This window comes from Nerophis lumbriciformis, linkage group LG10 (genome assembly GCF_033978685.3).
Source record: "Nerophis lumbriciformis linkage group LG10, RoL_Nlum_v2.1, whole genome shotgun sequence".
Taxonomy (NCBI): domain Eukaryota; kingdom Metazoa; phylum Chordata; class Actinopteri; order Syngnathiformes; family Syngnathidae; genus Nerophis; species Nerophis lumbriciformis.
In genome coordinates this window covers 50,923,846-50,942,707 of record NC_084557.2, presented here as the reverse complement: position 1 = coordinate 50,942,707, position 18,862 = coordinate 50,923,846, and the positions used below count along the sequence as shown (strand labels likewise).

Below are 18,862 nucleotides of genomic sequence, written 5' to 3'. Positions count from 1 at the left end.
ACCATCTTTTCCTTCGTACTCCTTTACAACATATCTTGCAGAGGTGTGGACTCGAGTCACATGACTTGGACTCGAGTCAGACTCGAGTCATGAATTTGATGACTTTAGACTCGACTTGACAAAATGTAAAAAGACTTGCAACTCGACTTAGACTTTAACATCAATGACTTGTGACTTCACTTGGACTTGAGCCTTTTGAATTGACATGACTTGACATGACTTGCTACTTTCCCCAAAACCCAAAGATGAAAAAGTTATTCGGGAGCGCTCCGTATTTTTCATTGTGTACTTGTCTATCAGCGTTGCGTGTGTCAGCTGGTGTGGTCTCAGTACAACAGCCAATCAAATTAGATCTACTTTGTTTTCATCACACAGCATTCATCCAATCAAATTGCAGGACAACCAACGAAGAAGACATGTCCAAACCACACGCCAGTGAACAAAAAATGATACCTAAAATAATTTTGTTTGGGTATAAAAATTACGAGGTGGTCAACACAAAACGGTTTGCAGTATGCAACACATGCGGTTCGAAAATTACTGATGGAGAGGCAACAACTTCCAACTTCGTCCGGCATTTGAAGTTGCACAAAGAACGGTAAGTTTTGAATGTAAGATAACGTTTATTGGCTAATTTAACGTGACTTTTATTTGCTGTGTAGTTAAATCAGTGAGGCTGTAAACTCACTGCTAACGTTATAACGTTATTGCAAACACGGGAATCTGTTGCAGTTCACTACCTTATTCATACTTTTTGTTCAGTGATTTCTTTTAAGCAGGGTTACGTTAGTCAATATATCACACGTAACGTTAGACGGCGGTCAGCAGCACCGCGTATTTTAGCCACCTAAAAAAAGACAAAAATAGTAAAATAAAGGTCAGTTAAAATGTATACTATATTATGAATATGTGTACCGTTTTAGCTACCTTTCTGACATACTGTTGGTTGTTTACCTCAGTGGTCCCCAACCACCGGGCCGCGGCCCGGTACTGGTCCATGGATCGATTGGTATCGGGCCGCACAAGAAATATTTTTTTTTTCTTTTCTTTTTTTAATTAAATCAACATAAAAAACACAAGATACACTTACAAGTAGTGCACCAACCCAAAATAACTCTCTCCCCCCTTTTGTTCTGGGCATTGAACATGAAGACTCTTCCTTCACTGTTCCGAGTGGCCATGAGAGTCTTGGCAGTGCCTGCCTCCAGTGCTCCAGTGGAGCGAGTTTTCAGCCATGGTGGCATCATACTACGCCCCTATCGTGCACAAATGACTGACAGACTCTTGGCTAATTTGGTCTTTTGCAAATGCAATGCAGCATAGGGCCCTGACATATAAAAAGTACAACTTTTTTGTTATGTTCACGTATATGTCATGTTTTTTCAATGTTAACACTTTTGTACAAATAAGTACATTTGCACTTTATTTTTCAATGTGTTTGTTCTGTAAAGGAATGAGTTAATGTTTAAAATGACTGGTTAATAGTGCTATTATAAAGTGCAATGTCAGCACAATTTTCTTTCCTGCAATTTAAAATGCACTTGTTTTAATAAATAAATACAGCGTTTGAAAAGCATACAAAATCTGTGTTAATATATTAGTCTGTGGTTAAAAGGACTTGAAAGGACTCGAAGCTCAAAATGCAGGACTTAGGACTTGACTTGAGACTTTCCAGTCTTGACTTTGGACTTGACTCGGGGCTTGCCTGTCTTGACTCGGGACTTGACTCGGACTTGAGGGCAAAGACTTGAGACTTACTTGTGACTTGCAAAACAATGACTTGGTCCCACCTCTGATATCTTGTGACTAAAATTAATATAAATTCTAGTCCATTAGACATCCTGTCCACAACTTTGTTAAAAAAAGGTGTTTAGAACTATTGGTCCATCTCTGCTATACTTAGTTAATTGCTCACTGGTTTCCAAAAGCGCTCCGTCCCACTTTAGGCAGCCTCTTCTTAAAAAACCAGACCTTGACCTCTTCATTCTTAGCAACTATCGGCCCATCTCCAAGCTGACTTTCTGTCCAAAATTTTAGAAAAATTGTTGTGGCTTGGTTGGTAGAGCGGCTGTGCCAGCAACTTGAGGGTTCCAGGTCCGATCCCCGCTTCCTGCCAAAGTGTCTTTGAGCAAGACACTTTGCCCACTTGCTCCCACTGCCACCCACACAGCTTTAAATGTAGCTTCAAGATGTAGATAATGGGTTTCACTTTGTAAAACGCTTTGAGTCTCTAGAGAAAAATGTTCTATATAAATATAATTTATTTGACTTCACTTCTCGTGCGGAGTGCCCAAGGGTTCAGTTTTGGGGCCCATCATTTTTACCCTCTACATGCTTCCACTCAGGGATGCCATTAGTCATTTTGAAGATACCTCATACCACATGTACGTGGGTGACCTTCAGTTATATTACCCAGATAGGACACAGGAAATGAATACACTAAATGGTTGTCTGACTGAAGTTTAAGACTAATGATCAACAGAAGTGTTAATTATTGCCCCCAACACTGCATCTTCAAAACTAGCCAGCTGTCGAGGGTCAATCAATCATCAATCAAAGTTGACTTATATATCCCTTAATCACAAATGTCTCAAAGTGCTGCGCAAGCCACAACAATCATACTTGCCAACCTTGAGACCTCCGATTTCGGGAGGTGGGGGGCGTGGTCGGGGTGGGGCGGGGGCGTGGTTGGGGGCAAGGCTAAGAGGGGAGGAGTATATTTACAGCTAGAATTCACCAAGTCAAGTATTTCATATATATATATAAGAAATACTTGACTTTCAGTGAATTCTAGCTGTATATATATTTATTTTATTATATATATATATATATATATATATATATATATATATATATATATATATATATATTTGCATGTTCTCCCCGTGACTGCGTGGGTTCCCTCCGGGTACTCCGGCTTCCTCCCACCTCCAAAGACATGCACCTGGGGATAGGTTGATTGGCAACACTAAATTGGCTATAGTGTGTGAATGTGAGTGTGAATGTTGTCTGTCTATCTGTGTTGGCCCTGCGATGAGGTGGCGACTTGTCCAGGGTGTACCCCGCCTTCCGCCCGATTGCAGCTGAGATAGGCTCCAGCGCTCCCCGCGACCCCAAAGGAATAAGCGGTAGAAAATGGATGGATGGATGGATATATATATATATACAATATATATATATATATATATATATATATATATAAAAAAGAAATACTTGAATTTCAGTGTTCATTTATTTACACATATACACACACATAACACTCATCTACTCATTGTTGAGTTAAGGGTTGAATTGTCCATCCTTGTTCTATTCTCTGTCACTATTTTTCTAACCATGCTGAACACCCTTTTGCAGGTACCCAGAAAGGTTTCGAGTACCACCAAAAAAATGGAATCTCTGAAGACAGTATAAAGATCTGTGTTAAAGGTGTACAAATACTGTTTGTATAATAAGCATGTTATTTTTTTACAAATGAGGGTTAAGAGTTCAGTACTAAAAAAAAGAAAAGAATGTGGCTTAAGTACAGTTTTTTAATTGAGCTGCTGCATTTTTTGGTTGGGTTGTTTATTTATTTTGAGTAACTTCTATACATTTCTAAAAGGGAAATAATGTAATAGAGTGATCTATGTTTGTCTGTTGCCATCTCCTGGTGAATGTTGGCTATAGCGTACTGGGGTTACTTTTTGGTTGGCCAACGATTTACGTGGTGTTGCGCACCTGACGTCACTCAGGTCCGCATGGAGCTGGAGGGGGCGTGGCTTCCAGCTCCGCCTGAATTTCGGGAGAAAATTTGTCCCGGGAAGTTTTCGGGAGAGGCGCTGAATTTCGGGAGTCTCCCGGAAAATCCGGGAGGGTTGGCAAGTATGACAACAATACCTTGGTAAAATTGTGTGCCCCATTTTGAGGAATCTTGGGGTCACATACTTTTTGTTCGAGCACATCTAAAGTACAACCAGCTCCTGCTTTTTCCACCACAGAAACATTTTCAAAAACAGATCTGTAGGATCTCATTCTGAACTAGAAATGATCTTGTGTCCTCACATCTTGACTATTGTAATTCACTTGTCTCAACAAAACGTCTACAGATCGCCTGCAAGCAGTACAGAACGCTGCCACAAGGCTCTTGTCAAGATGCCATCAATTCAGTCTTATTACTCCCATTTTAGCAGTGACATGCAGTCACTAGAGGCAGGTGAGGCGGGGCCTCACGTGCCATCATGGAAAGAAAAAAAATGTAAAAAAAAATAATAATAATTAAATTGTTATATGTATCCAGTGATTATACTATAAAGTTATTTTCCATTTAACTTCACCAGTTTTAGATTATTTTTATTCAAAATCGCTGAATTTTCACATTTGCCGTTCAAATACTGAGAAGAGACTTGCGGTGAGTCAGCAGCCAGTTGAGCCTCACCATGGATTGCGCAATGACTCGGCTAACTGCTGGCCTGCTGTGCAGTGAGACCGTATTGCTATATGAATTATATTATACATTTCCATAGTTTAGTTAGCTGAGGTATATAATGTACAGTGTATTTTGTCAACAACTGTATGTGTGTAACGTATTTCTTGTGCTGAGCAATCATAAAACGGCTGCAAAAGACGCACTGGGTGAGGCTCGCAGTAATCCCGCCTCCTGGTGGTAGAGGGCGCTAGTGATCCCAGAGATCATTTTTGCGACTACTCGGCTGCAGAATAAGTGACAACAAGCAGCAACAGTTAGCAGCGATCGTTTATTTTTTCCTCTTGCCTGAACTTTTAACATGGAGGATTACATATCTAAAATAAAACAGTTTTTGTTATGCCCGTTTGATTGTGGACTATTACTGACACCTTGTGGTGATGGGAAAATGCTACGCGTCATCAGTTTGGGCACTTCCGGTTTACAATGTTAGTTCAGTTCATGAGACAATAAGAAGTTGTGTTACCTCTTACAAGCCTTGGAAAAGATAAGTGTGTAAGTAAACGGTTTAACTTGTTTATGTGGCTCAATATGAAGGTGGAAAGTGGCTAAATTTGATAGTACGATGTGTATTGAAAAACGATTTTTGTGCACTAATTTAATGGATGTTAGAGGACTTAAAATGGCTGCCGGTCATAGAAATACAGGTAAAAGTCAGTAAATTAGAATATTTTGGAAAAACATGATTTATTTCAGTAATTGCATTCAAAAGGTGTAACTTGTACATTATATTTATTCATTGCACACAGACTGATGCATTCAAATGTTTATTTCATTTAATTTTGATGATTTGAAGTGGCAACAAATGAAAATCCAAAATTCCGTGTGTCACAAAATTAGAATATTACTTAAGGCTAATACAAAAAAGGGATTTTTAGAAATGTTGGCCAACTGAAAAGTATGAAAATGAAAAATATGAGCATGTACAATACTCAATACTTGGTTGGAGCTCCTTTTGCCTCAATTACTGCGTTAATGCGGCGTGGCATGGAGTCGATGAGTTTCTGGCACTGCTCAGGTGTTATGAGAGCCCAGGTTGCTCTGATAGTGGCCTTCAACTCTTCTGCGTTTTTGGGTCTGGCATTCTGCATCTTCCTTTTCACAATACCCCACAGATTTTCTATGGGGCTAAAGTCAGGGGAGTTGGCGGGCCAATTTAGAACAGAAATACCATGGTCCGTAAACCAGGCACGGGTAGATTTTGCGCTGTGTGCAGGCGCCAAGTCCTGTTGGAACTTGAAATCTCCATCTCCATAGAGCAGGTCAGCAGCAGGAAGCATGAAGTGCTCTAAAACTTGCTGGTAGACGGCTGCGTTGACCCTGGATCTCAGGAAACAGAGTGGACCGACACCAGCAGATGACATGGCACCCCAAACCATCACTGATGGTGGAAACTTTACACTAGACTTCAGGCAACGTGGATCCTGTGCCTCTCCTGTCTTCCTCCAGACTCTGGGACCTCGATTTCCAAAGGAAATGCAAAATTTGCATGGTTGGGTGATGGTTTGGGGTGCCATGTCATCTGCTGGTGTCAGTCCACTCTGTTTCCTGAGATCCAGGGTCAACGCAGCCGTCTACCAGCAAGTTTTAGAGCACTTCATGCTTCCTGCTGCTGACCTGCTCTATGGAGATGGAGATTTCAAGTTCCAACAGGACTTGGCGCCTGCACACAGCGCAAAATCTACCCGTGCCTGGTTTACGGACCATGGTATTTCTGTTCTAAATTGGCCCGCCAACTCCCCTGACCTTAGCCCCATAGAAAATCTGTGGGGTATTGTGAAAAGGAAGATGCAGAATGCCAGACCCAAAAACGCAGAAGAGTTGAAGGCCACTATCAGAGCAACCTGGGCTCTCATAACACCTGCGCAGTGCCAGAAACTCATCGACTCCATGCCACGCCGCATTAACGCAGTAATTGAGGCAAAAGGAGCTCCAACCAAGTATTGAGTATTGTACATGCTCATATTTTTCATTTTCATTCTTTTCAGTTGGCCAACATTTCTAAAAATCCCTTTTTTGTATTAGCCTTAAGTAATATTCTAATTTTGTGACACACGGAATTTTGGATTTTCATTTGTTGCCACTTCAAATCATCAAAATTAAATGAAATAAACATTTGAATGCATCAGTCTGTGTGCAATGAATAAATATAATGTACAAGTTACACCTTTTGAATGCAATTACTGAAATAAATCAAGTTTTTCAAAATATTCTAATTTACTGGCTTTTACCTGTAGTTTCAACACTCAGCAGTGTTTGCTTGATGGTGGTGCTGTGTATTTGTGTGGAGCTGATGTTGACATATTGTGTATTGCATTTCAGTGTGTTGATTGAATCATATAGCTTATACATTGTCATTGTGTGGATTTCAGTTTTACAAAAAAAAAAAAAAAAAAAGTCCAGTGCCAAGACAAAGCAAGATCAACAACAATAAAGAGCCTAAATGGATTCATCTGCTTTGGAACTTTATTAGAACGTCCTGGATTATTTGTTAGCTGTCTGCCAAGCTGTATAACCTCAACACATATAGTGAGGGCAGAACACTTTTCTAAACTGGACTTTCAATGGAAGCAGGAGGTAATAATTAAAGGAAGATCTCCATCGAGACAGAGAGACTTTTAAAACTGAAGAAAGATAAGGAAGACTTCTATAAACAAGTTATCGACGCTTTTGTTTAGAAGGAGCGGCGCATGGACTTCATTTATAAGTAAAGTTAAATGTGCTTTTTTGTGTGCTACAGTTTGTATGTGTAAAGTTAAAGTAAAGTTAAAGTACCAATGATTGTCACACACACACACTAGGTGTGGTGAGATTTGTCCTCTGCATTTGACCCATCCCCTTGATCACCCCCTGGGAGGTGAGGGGAGCAGTGGGCAGCAGCGGCGCCGCGCCCGGGAATAATTTTTGGTGATTTAACCCCCAATTCCAAGCCTTGATGCTGAGTGCCAAGCAGGGAAGAATGCTGGTATGAGCTTTTAAACATAACCCGTTAACTGCTGCCAATCAAATGGTGAATAAGATACTCTTTAGGGTTCATATGTTTGTAAATCTGACTGTGATGAAGTCAGTGCCTCACCAGCCATCAACCTCACCACACGTCACTGCATTTTAGAGTTCTCAGACTGACCATCTGTTAATTTCAGGATACAACATCCTATCTATATTACTTGCAGGGTACTCAGTGGCCAATGTGTGCATCTACACAACCTAATAAGATCCACTACAGGAACAATTAACAATTGTTTATTATTGTAGTTTACGACTATCACTTTCCATGATGCATTGCAGTTCTACACAAAACACATTAGTGTCCAATCATACATTCGACTCTTCTCTGATAGTGGACCTCTTTAGATTGTGCATTTGTTGTGTCTGCAGTGCATTTTTATTGAGGCTGTTTCAAACGTACCGATGCAGACGTGAGCAGCCGTGAAGCTGGTGTATCCCATCCAGCAGACCAGGGCAGGCCGCGAAGCTCGAATACTTCTCTGGCAATTATAAACATTATAGATATCTCCCCTGTAAAGCCCCTTCAGGTTTGACCTGCAAAATAAAGACATAATGGAACAGCAATTTACTCTAATAGCAGGCCATTTCATTTATTTTCTCTCTTAATAGTCGTTTCCTTGCAAATGCAGAACGAATTCAATCCAGTCATTCTAGTAAGTTATTACTCGATTGTGTTATAATAACACCCAAGTGTACCACTGTATTAAAATGAGAGAACCACAATGTGAAGCTTCTGCAGAAAGAATTACAATAAAGAAGGATTTGAGACTGTCTGTTCCTACCGATGGAGAACCATGGACCTCATGAACATTGCCAAGTTGACGAGGCTTGACAGGGTCATCGCTGAGATGTAGCACACTGCCATAAGACAAACAACACATTAGTAATGTGGTCTTTTTCTGCATTGTTGCAATGTGCTGTTGCATAGACAAAATGCCATAGAAAATATTTTAGATAATAGAACATTAGGGATGAGGCGATCGATCAACCACCAAATCAGTATCGGAAAATATGGAGAAAAAGTAAGTGATCGCCATTGTCAATGAATGCAAATCACATACACAAATCCCCCTGGCTAACACTACGTATTTGTAGTCCCCCGGCTGAAAAGCGGCTAGCAGCTAATTGTGTATCTCCATACACAGCGTGGAGTCTCTTCCTTCACCTAATAATCTCCTTCATTGCAGCAAATAAACTGAATTTCTTAGTATCTAAAGCAGGGGTGCTCATTACGTCGATCGCGAGCTACCGGTCGATCTCGGAGGGTGTGTCAGTCGATCACCAGCCAGGCATTAAAAAAATAGTCCTAAAAATGAGCGATCATAAATCTTCACTATGACGTCACTTTCGTCACTTGATTGACATTCACGGCACCCGAGGGTCTTCTGAGATGACGCTGGCTGCTGCCAGCTCATTAAAATGACCGACTGGAAGGCGAGAAACACTTTATTTCAACAGACTCTGGCGCCGTACCTGTCGTCAAAACTCCAAAGACCGACTGCACAGTTGCACAGTTGTGCTAACAAAATAAGAGTCTCAGAAAGCTGGCGTGCACAAGCTAGCAAGCTACGGAGTTTGCCGACAATGTATTTCTTGTAAAGTGTATACAGAGGAGTACGGAAGCTGGACAAATAAGATGCCAAAAACCAACCACTTTCATGTGGTATTGGACAGAAAGGAGGACTTTTTTTCTCCTCCATTCGAAAATGCGGACATTATCAGCACCACTGTCTGATTCCAATCAATGCAAGTCATCACAATCAGGTAATACATCAACTTATATTCTTGTCTTCATGAAAGAAAGGAATCTATATGTGTTAAACATGCTTGTATTATCTTTAAACACCTTTAACTTATTAACAATATTAACTATATGTGTTAAACATGCTTGTATTATCTTTAAACACCTTTAACTTGTTAACAATATTAACTATGAGTGTTAAACATGCTTGTATTATCTTTAAACACCTTTAAGTTGTTAACAATATTAACTATATGTATCAAACATTCTTGTATTATCATTAAACACCTTTAATTTTTTAACAATATTAACTATGTGTTAAACATGCTTGTATTATCATTAAACACCTTTAACTTGTTAACAACATTAACTATATTTATTAAACATACTTGTATTATCATTAAACACCTTTAATGTATTAACAATATTAACTATATGTGTTAAACATGCTTGCATTATCATTAAACACCTTTAACTTGTTAACAAAAACATATATTTCATAAATAAGTAAATATAAATGATATATATGAATGAGGTAGATCCCCACGACTTGATCAATTGAAAAGTAGCTCGCCTGCAGAAAAAGTGTGAGCACCCCTGATCTAAAGTATCATTATCAAGTGATGATAATCACTGAAGGACGAGGCTAAACATGTTACACAGCGAGAGCAAGCCAGGGAAATACTAAATAGCTAAGCTGACCGCTACACAGTTTTTGCTTTTGTTTGACTTTTTTATATCAAACAATTGTATTAATGAAAGAGAAGAAGGAACTAGTTTAAATATTGTGTTGATATTGTTAAACGTTCAATAGCACTCACCGTAAATACTTTGAAAAATGTACAGTACATATACCGTATTTTTCGGAGTATAAGTCGCACCGGTCGAAAATGCATAATAAAGAAGGAAAAAAACATATATAAGTCGCACTGGAGTATAAGTCGCATTTTTTGGGGAAATGTATTTGATAAAAGCCGACAGCAAGAATAGACATTTGAAAGGCAATTTAAAATAAATGAAGAATAGTGAACAACAGGCTGAATAAGTGTACGTTATATGAGGCATAAATAACCAACTGGTATGTTAACGTAACATATTATGGTAAGAGTCATTCAAATAACTATAACATATAGAACATGCTATACAATCTGTCACTCCTAATCGCTCAATCCCATGAAATCTTATACGTCTAGTCTCTTACGTGAATGATATCAATAATATTATTTGATATTTTACGCTAATGTCTTAATCATTTCACACATAAGTCGCTCCTGAGTATAAGTCGCAACCCCGGCCAAACTATGAAAAAAACTGCGACTTATAGTCCGAAAAATACGGTAATATGTATTACTATCTCACTCATGAATGATCGGTATTAGAATTTTAAGCATAAAACCCTGATTGGAACATTCCTATTAATTAACACAATGCTGATTAATATACTGTATTACATACTGTATTAATATCAATATATTTATTAATTCAATTGACATATGATAGCGTCAAAAGATGAACTCTGGGTATGTTTTTTTGCTTTTTCCTTAAGATTTTTACAGCGTTTTTGAACTCCTTACTACAAAAAATGAATAGCCTTAAAAAAGGGTGTTATTAGAAGATTATACACAGGAATCTATCTCTAGCGAGCACATCATATACATCCTCACTATTATCAAAGTTGAAGTAGAGTATTTTACATGTCTTATTTGGGGATAACTTCTTTTTCCACTTTATGTGCCGCGATACGCCATCAAAGTTAAGGTTTTCATTTGAACTGCAATGAACCTATTTCAACCCTTATATGACAGTAAACCGTGTTACCTAATAGAGGTTTTATAAAGGTGACAGTTTGACCCTGGAACAGATTACTGTAGTTCTATTTCCAGTATTTTCTACTGGAAAAAATGATTTGTAGATATACTCACCCTCCACACACCACATGTAATACACCACTATTCTAACCACTTCATGTTTATCTGGAGAGAGCACAATCTTGAAGCCGGCTAAGACGTTGGCGATGTCTTCATCAACTCCCATGCGGGCAGTCTGTAGTGAAGGCACTACGGATATTATCAGCAGCAGGCCCACCTAAAATATAAGTTTGTTGAAGAGGAGAATGATCAAAAATATACCAAACCCATTTATAAGCTGTAAAAGATTACCTGATAGAGTGTGATAAATGACGCTACTCCAGATATGGCCAACTTTAGAGGGAATCGGAAAGCTGTTCCGGAAAGGCAACAGTCAACTTTTTTGTCAGGTTATAATAATAATAATAATAATACACACTGTATGAAAACAACAATGATGCTTTACCTTCCTCTGGTGTATAAATGTATGACTTTACAGCATCAATTATTCGTTGAGGGAGCTTAGGGGTCTCTGTGCTTGATGTACTGAATGAGGTGAAAAGTCGACAAAAATTACAAAATGATATGTGATATTAGTGGTCACCAGAGGTGGGTAGTAACACACTACATTTACATCTACAGGTAAAAGCCAGTAAATTAGAATATTTTGAAAAACTTGATTTATTTCAGTAATTGCATTCAAAAGGTGTAACTTGTACATTATATTTATTCATTGCACACAGACTGATGCATTCAAATGTTTATTTCATTTAATTTTGATGATTTGAAGTGGCAACAAATGAAAATCCAAAATTCCGTGTGTCACAAAATTAGAATATTACTTAAGGCTAATACAAAAAAGGGATTTTTAGAAATGTTGGCCAACTGAAAAGTATGAAAATGAAAAATATGAGCATGTACAATACTCAATACTTGGTTGGAGCTCCTTTTGCCTCAATTACTGCGTTAATGCGGCGTGGCATGGAGTCGATGAGTTTCTGGCACTGCTCAGGTGTTATGAGAGCCCAGGTTGCTCTCACCCAACCCATCACCCAACCATGCAAATTTTGCATTTCCTTTGGAAATCGAGGTCCCAGAGTCTGGAGGAAGACAGGAGAGGCACAGGATCCACGTTGCCTGAAGTCTAGTGTAAAGTTTCCACCATCAGTGATGGTTTGGGGTGCCATGTCATCTGCTGGTGTCGGTCCACTCTGTTTCCTGAGATCCAGGGTCAACGCAGCCGTCTACCAGCAAGTTTTAGAGCACTTCATGCTTCCTGCTGCTGACCTGCTCTATGGAGATGGAGATTTCAAGTTCCAACAGGACTTGGCGCCTGCACACAGCACAAAATCTACCCGTGCCTGGTTTACGGACCATGGTATTTCTGTTCTAAATTGGCCCGCCAACTCCCCTGACCTTAGCCCCATAGAAAATCTGTGGGGTATTGTGAAAAGGAAGATGCAGAATGCCAGACCCAAAAACGCAGAAGAGTTGAAGGCCACTATCAGAGCAACCTGGGCTCTCATAACACCTGAGCAGTGCCAGAAACTCATCGACTCCATGCCACGCCGCATTAACGCAGTAATTGAGGCAAAAGGAGCTCCAACCAAGTATTGAGTATTGTACATGCTCATATTTTTCATTTTCATACTTTTCAGTTGGCCAACATTTCTAAAAATCCCTTTTTTGTATTAGCCTTAAGTAATATTCTAATTTTGTGACACACGGAATTTTGGATTTTCATTTGTTGCCACTTCAAATCATCAAAATTAAATGAAATAAACATTTGAATGCATCAGTCTGTGTGCAATGAATAAATATAATGTACAAGTTACACCTTTTGAATGCAATTACTGAAATAAATCAAGTTTTTCAAAATATTCTAATTTACTGGCTTTTACCTGTACTTGAGTAACTTTTGGGATAAATTGTACTTCTAAGAGTAGTTTTAATGCAACATACTTTTACTTAAGTATATTTATAGAGAAGAAACGCTACTTTTACTCCGCTCCATTTATCTACATTCAGCTCGCTACTCGCTACTGATTTTTATCCATCTGTTAATGCACGCTTTCTTTGTTTTGGTTTGTCAGACAGACCTTCAAAGTAGGATCTATCACATGTCTGCGTTTCACCAATCAAATGCAGTCACTGGTGACGTTTGACTCCATTTCACCAATCAAACAGAGCCAGGCGGTCACGTGATTAACAAGCTTAAGCTTACATGAACTCAACATCAAATTTGAGGAAGCACATGGCGGTACGTAACGTTAGTAGATATTTTGGCTGTCACCGTAGGCTGATGTTAGCTTCCCTGCTATGAATCACTGTCAAATGTACATTGTGTGGGAACATTTATTAACGCACTGCAGCCTCACAGACACACACACACACACACACACACACACAGACACACAGTCGCACCTACACACACGCATGCATAGAAACACCAATCAGTGTGTTCCCAGGTGCAGCCCACACCTATCAGTTTATGGTTTGCGTAAAGGCTAACTTGTTATTTTCCTTTGTAATCTCTGCCTACTGAGCCTATGGTGCTGTTAAGTTATTGTGGCTCAATTTGCCTTCATTTTTTTTATGTTAATGTATTATTATTTAATATATATTATTGTTTTAGTTGCTTAAGAGATATTCCTGGCTCTGAATTTGCTCATTGCTATTTTTATGTTTTTGTGCATTATTTGTTGCCGTCATCATTAAACCAACAGGTTACTCATCAGTTACTCAGTACTTGAGTAGTTTTTTCACAACATACTTTTTACTTTTACTCAAGTAAATATTTGGGTGACTACTCCTTACTTTTACTTGAGTAGTAAATCTCTAAAGTAACAGTACTCTTACTTGAGTACAATTTCTGGCTACTCTACCCACCTCTGGTGGTCACCAACCTTTTCCAGCCCGAGATCCCTGATCTCAGGCAACAACCAAAGCAAGATATACCCCTGCGTTAACTATGTTGTATATATATATGTGTGTGTGTGTATATGTATGTGTGTATATATATATATATATATTTGTATATACTTTTGTATATATTAGGGTTGTGCAGTATACCAGTACTAATAAAGTAATGCAATACTAATTAATTGAAATCGGTACTATACAACCTTTGAAAAATACCGGTACCGTTCTTTCATCCGAATGACGCTGTGCGGCAGTGACTACAGAGCCGAGGCGCATGATGTTGAGTGTGTCAAAACGCACACATAAAGGGCATATTAGCAATAACATCTTGGCGAGGAAGAATGGCAAAAAAACGTCATTTCTACTGGTTAATAAAGGGGGTGCATGAAGCGCAATGTGGAGATATTTGGGCTTCAAAACTAAGGATAAAGGTGATGCTCTAAACAGGGAGGCGCTGCGCTGCAAGTGTTGCTTTCAAACACGCCTCGCCAAATGTGGCAGTTAGTATTAGCACCTTTGCTTCAAACTTAGGTAATCATTTAAATAATAAGAATTCAGATCTGCACAAGAAGTTTTTAGGAGTGACAGGTAATAATGTTGTTAGACCTTTCCTGCTGTTCGGCTCCGGTGCAGACCATAGTCGAGGAGCACAGGGCAGACGTTCGCTCCAGGGTCGATGTTTTCGTCGGGGGTAACACCCTTCACTTTACCCGGCAATGGGTCCGCTAAGCCCTACTTTTGGGTCAGAATGACGAGTCTGCCGATTCGTGACAATCACTATATTATTAGTTTTGCAGGACACAACCGGACCGTTAATCACTTTACTTCGCAATGCACGCGCTCCCTCTCTTTACTCGCCCACTCACTCACTGACGTCACTTAGTCAACAGAATGCCATTCTCGCAAACACACATACTGTACGCTACTCTCATAACATAGTTGACCAGCTCCCCTGCACATGTAGATATGTAGACTCGCACACAGCTGCTGGACTTCATGCCAAATATTAGCTGCGTTAAGACCGCCCAATTAGCGTCAACTAATGCAAGTGAAATTACTGAATTTTGTAACAAATTGCTACAAATCGTGTTTTATCTTCAACAATTGTGCATTTTACCTGCTACATCTGTGTACTTTTATCCATATTTTTGTTTTTAGTACATACTAATAATTGTATTTCTCTTAAAAGCACAGGCCAGGAGGAGCAACCATAAATCATGAAGCATTTAATATTATGTCTATAAAGCTTTTTATTATATTCTAATCTAATCCTTGATTATGGCAGACTATATGTAATATGGAAAATTGTAACCGCAACAAGAAAAGCCCAAAGTGTTTAATGCCCTTTAATTGATATTTCAACATTGTAAAATTGTTCTTTGAGTGCAATAAGAAACATATGTTTATTGTATTGTACGCGTTTCTGTTAAAATAAGCCAATATTACATTTTTTTTTAGTTCCCTTTATTTGGAAAAATATCAAAAAGTAACAATATATATTTTGGTACTGGTACCATGTGTGTGTATATATATATATACACACATCATATACATCCTCCACTACTATATATATATATATATTAGGGATGTCCCGATCCAGGTTTTTGCACTTCCGATCCGATACCGATATTGTTTTTGCACTTCCGATCCGATACCGATACTGACTGATACTGGCCTATCCGAGCATGTATTAAAGTTTAAAGTTATTTAGCCTACTTAGTTGTCAGAATTATGTTGAAAAGGGTTTTAGTACTCTTGATAACAACTAGCCAGCTGAATTAGGGGAGTTTGAATAATACACAATGGTTGGTAACAAGAAACTGACCTGTTTATTCAAGGATAAACACAAAATAGACAAAATTATACATGACAAACAGAAATGGTATCATTGAAACTAGGGCTGGGCGATATGGCCTTTTTTTAATATTGCGATATTTTAAGGCCATATTGCGATACACGATATATATCTCGATATTTTGCCTTAGCCTTGAATGAACACTTCGATGCATATAATCAAAGCAGTATGATGATTCTATGTGTCTACATTAAAACATTCTTCTTCATACTGCATTAATATATGCTACTTTTAAACTTTCATGCAGAGAAGGAAATCACAACTAAAAAAAATCACTATTTTTTTCATACGGTGTTGATGTGGAAATGTTTGCCTCGGCATTTTGATGGTGTGGACGTGTGGCACCGAATGGAGATAAGCGTCTCGACAGACGTTACAATATTTGAACAATGATGACGAAAACTGTTTTCTCTGTCGTGTCCGTGTGTCGAAAATTGTTGTGCGCTTATTTTTTTATTTGATTTTGTGCGTGGCATAGATTTGCCGTGCGCAGAGGACGCTTGAGCAGGCGCGCACCTTAGCGGCTGCGCTAGCATCACAGCTAACGTTAGCCATGCTGCTACCTCTCTGCTGGGAGAGGGCGTATACGTATGTGACGTATGACGTGACAGTATGTGACGTGTGTAAGAAGGTGCGCTCGCTGTCTGTGAGAGGGAGACACAGGAAAGAGTGAGAAGAGCCTGATGTGTAATGCCAGCAGCTAAAAGCAACTGCGTGAGAATCCACAGACCTGTGGATGTGTTGAAGGTGTGCTGGAAAATGCGGAACGGAAGTTAGGGAGCAGCAGAAAAGTGGAATGTATTATTTAAATCGGTGCGTTGGAAAACACGGACCGGAGTTTTTTTTAAACTGGATCTGGATCGGCATTTTCCCATGCCTTGCCGATACGCATTTTTTTGCAAATATCGGCGGCCGATCCGATCCAAATATCGGATCGGGACATCCCTAATATATATATATATATATATATATATATATATATATATCCATCCATCCATTTTCTACCGCTTATTCCCTTCGGGGTTGCGGGGGGCGCTGGAGCCTATCTCAGCTACGATCGGGCGGAAGGTGGGGTACACCCTGGACAAGTCGCCACCTCATCACAGGGCCAACACAGATAGACAGACAACATTCACACTCACATTCACGCCAATTTCAGGGCCAATTTAGTGTTGCCAATCAACCTATCCCCAGATGCATGTCTTTTATATATATATTATATATATATATATATATATATATATATATATAATATGACGTTTATCAAAATGATTCTTCTCTGTACTTTGTGAACACTTGTAGTTTGAACAGCCTCTTAAACTGGATAATGTTAGTACATTGTTTGATATCCTTGCTTAATCTATTCCATGATACCATCTTACTGCAACCATGTTCCTATTTTTCTATTTTGCACATTTCCAGTTAATCTCCAAAGGAGGATGACACTCAGCAGAAAGACATACAACCTGTTTCCTGTTGAACATTCCTGTAATTTGGTTGGTGTTTTTTTCAGTGAATTTGATATCCTCTACACATTTAACTCTAGCAGTCTCTATATGTGTACTGTAGATGCACTTTTCTTGTTGTAGGGGCGAGAGTGCCCGCATCTGGTCAAGTTTGCAGTGGTATGTCCCAAAAACAGGATTATGCACACACAAATTTGAGGTGTGATTTCAAGTACCGGTATTGAATGTGACCAGCATGGCTCAGAGGACATAGAGTGTAGAGTAAAAAGAACAGTACTGGACCCTCACCTGATTTGCATGGGATTCTTTTTCTTAAGCAGTTTCTTCACATAGTCATTGTAGTAGCTGCTGTTTAGATCCTACAGGACACGTGTGAGAAACCACAAGACAACAAGTTTAGTAGCAAACAGTACAACTTTACATTAGTACAGGGGGCTTTTAAAACCATGCACTCCATGGTCTCACCAGAATGATTTGGATATTGTAAGAAAAGTTAAGCACTATATTAGTTATTCAGACTGGACTAGCTTCGATCACCGCACCACTTTGATAAAATCATCTTTAGGCTGCCCACGATAAAAGGCCACTGAAAGTTTTGCTTTATTTGGGGTCTGACGGTTTCAGAAAAGCATTTAGTACACATCTCCTTCGCATAGAGTTGATCAGGTAGTTGAATGTTGGTGCACTCCTGTTCAGTGGCTGTGTGAAGTGGCTAGACCTTGGCTAAAACTGGAACACACTGTCTTACACGCCGATCCACAGCATCCCAAACATGCTCAGTGGGTGACATGTCCGGTAAGTATGTTGACCATGCAAGAACTGGGATATTTTCAGGCATTGTGTACAGATCCTTGCAACATGGGGTCGTGCATTGTCATGCTGCAACATCTGGTGATGATGACGAGCTTCCCTGAGACGGTTCTAACAGTTTGTGCAGAAATTCTTTGGTTATGCAAACCAATTGTTGCAGCAGCTGTCCGGGCGGCTGGTCTCAGACAATCATAGAGGTGCACCTGCTGAATGTGGAGGCTGGTGTGGTTACATGTGCGGTTGTGAGGCCGGTTGAATGTACTGCCAAATTCACTGAAACGCCTTTGAAGGCGGCTTATGGTAGAGAAATGAACATTCACAGGCAACAGCTCTGGGGGACATTCCTCCAGTCAGTGTTGCGTTTATATTTTTGTTCAGTGTATATAGGTGGATGTGTGTTAAATGGGAACTGCACTTTTTGTGGGAATTTTGCCTATCATGCACAATCCTTAAGTACAGTAAGCCAAGCACATATGTTTTGTAATGCATTCTGACTAGTAAACAAATGGCGAACAAAAGTCTGCTTACAATGGAGCCAATGCTTAAAAACATTAAAATTCCTCCATCAAGGTTTTATATACACGCTGTAAGTATATATGTAATGTAGTAACAGGAACATTCATAAAACCAATCAATCAATCAATGTTTATTTATATAGCCCTAAATCACAAGTGTCTCAAAGGGCTGCACAAGCCACAACGACATCCTCGGTACAGAGCCCACATAACGGCAAGGAAAAACTCACCCCTT

The 18,862-nt window shown here is 39.3% G+C and overlaps 1 protein-coding gene across 1 annotated transcript in view; it reads right to left on the bottom strand.

Annotated features, from left to right (window-relative positions):
- stra6 (signaling receptor and transporter of retinol STRA6) overlaps window positions 1–18,862 on the bottom strand; it is a 112,258-nt gene that overhangs the window by 31,746 nt on the left and 61,650 nt on the right. Inside the window, exons 8-13 of the mRNA XM_061969453.2 lie at window positions 17,591–17,661; window positions 11,526–11,605; window positions 11,372–11,433; window positions 11,135–11,297; window positions 8,254–8,329; window positions 7,872–8,005 (exon numbers count right to left, since the gene is read on the bottom strand). Of these exons, the coding sequence (XP_061825437.2) occupies window positions 7,872–8,005; window positions 8,254–8,329; window positions 11,135–11,297; window positions 11,372–11,433; window positions 11,526–11,605; window positions 17,591–17,661 (586 nt within the window). The remainder of the gene's footprint in view (window positions 1–7,871; window positions 8,006–8,253; window positions 8,330–11,134; window positions 11,298–11,371; window positions 11,434–11,525; window positions 11,606–17,590; window positions 17,662–18,862) is intronic.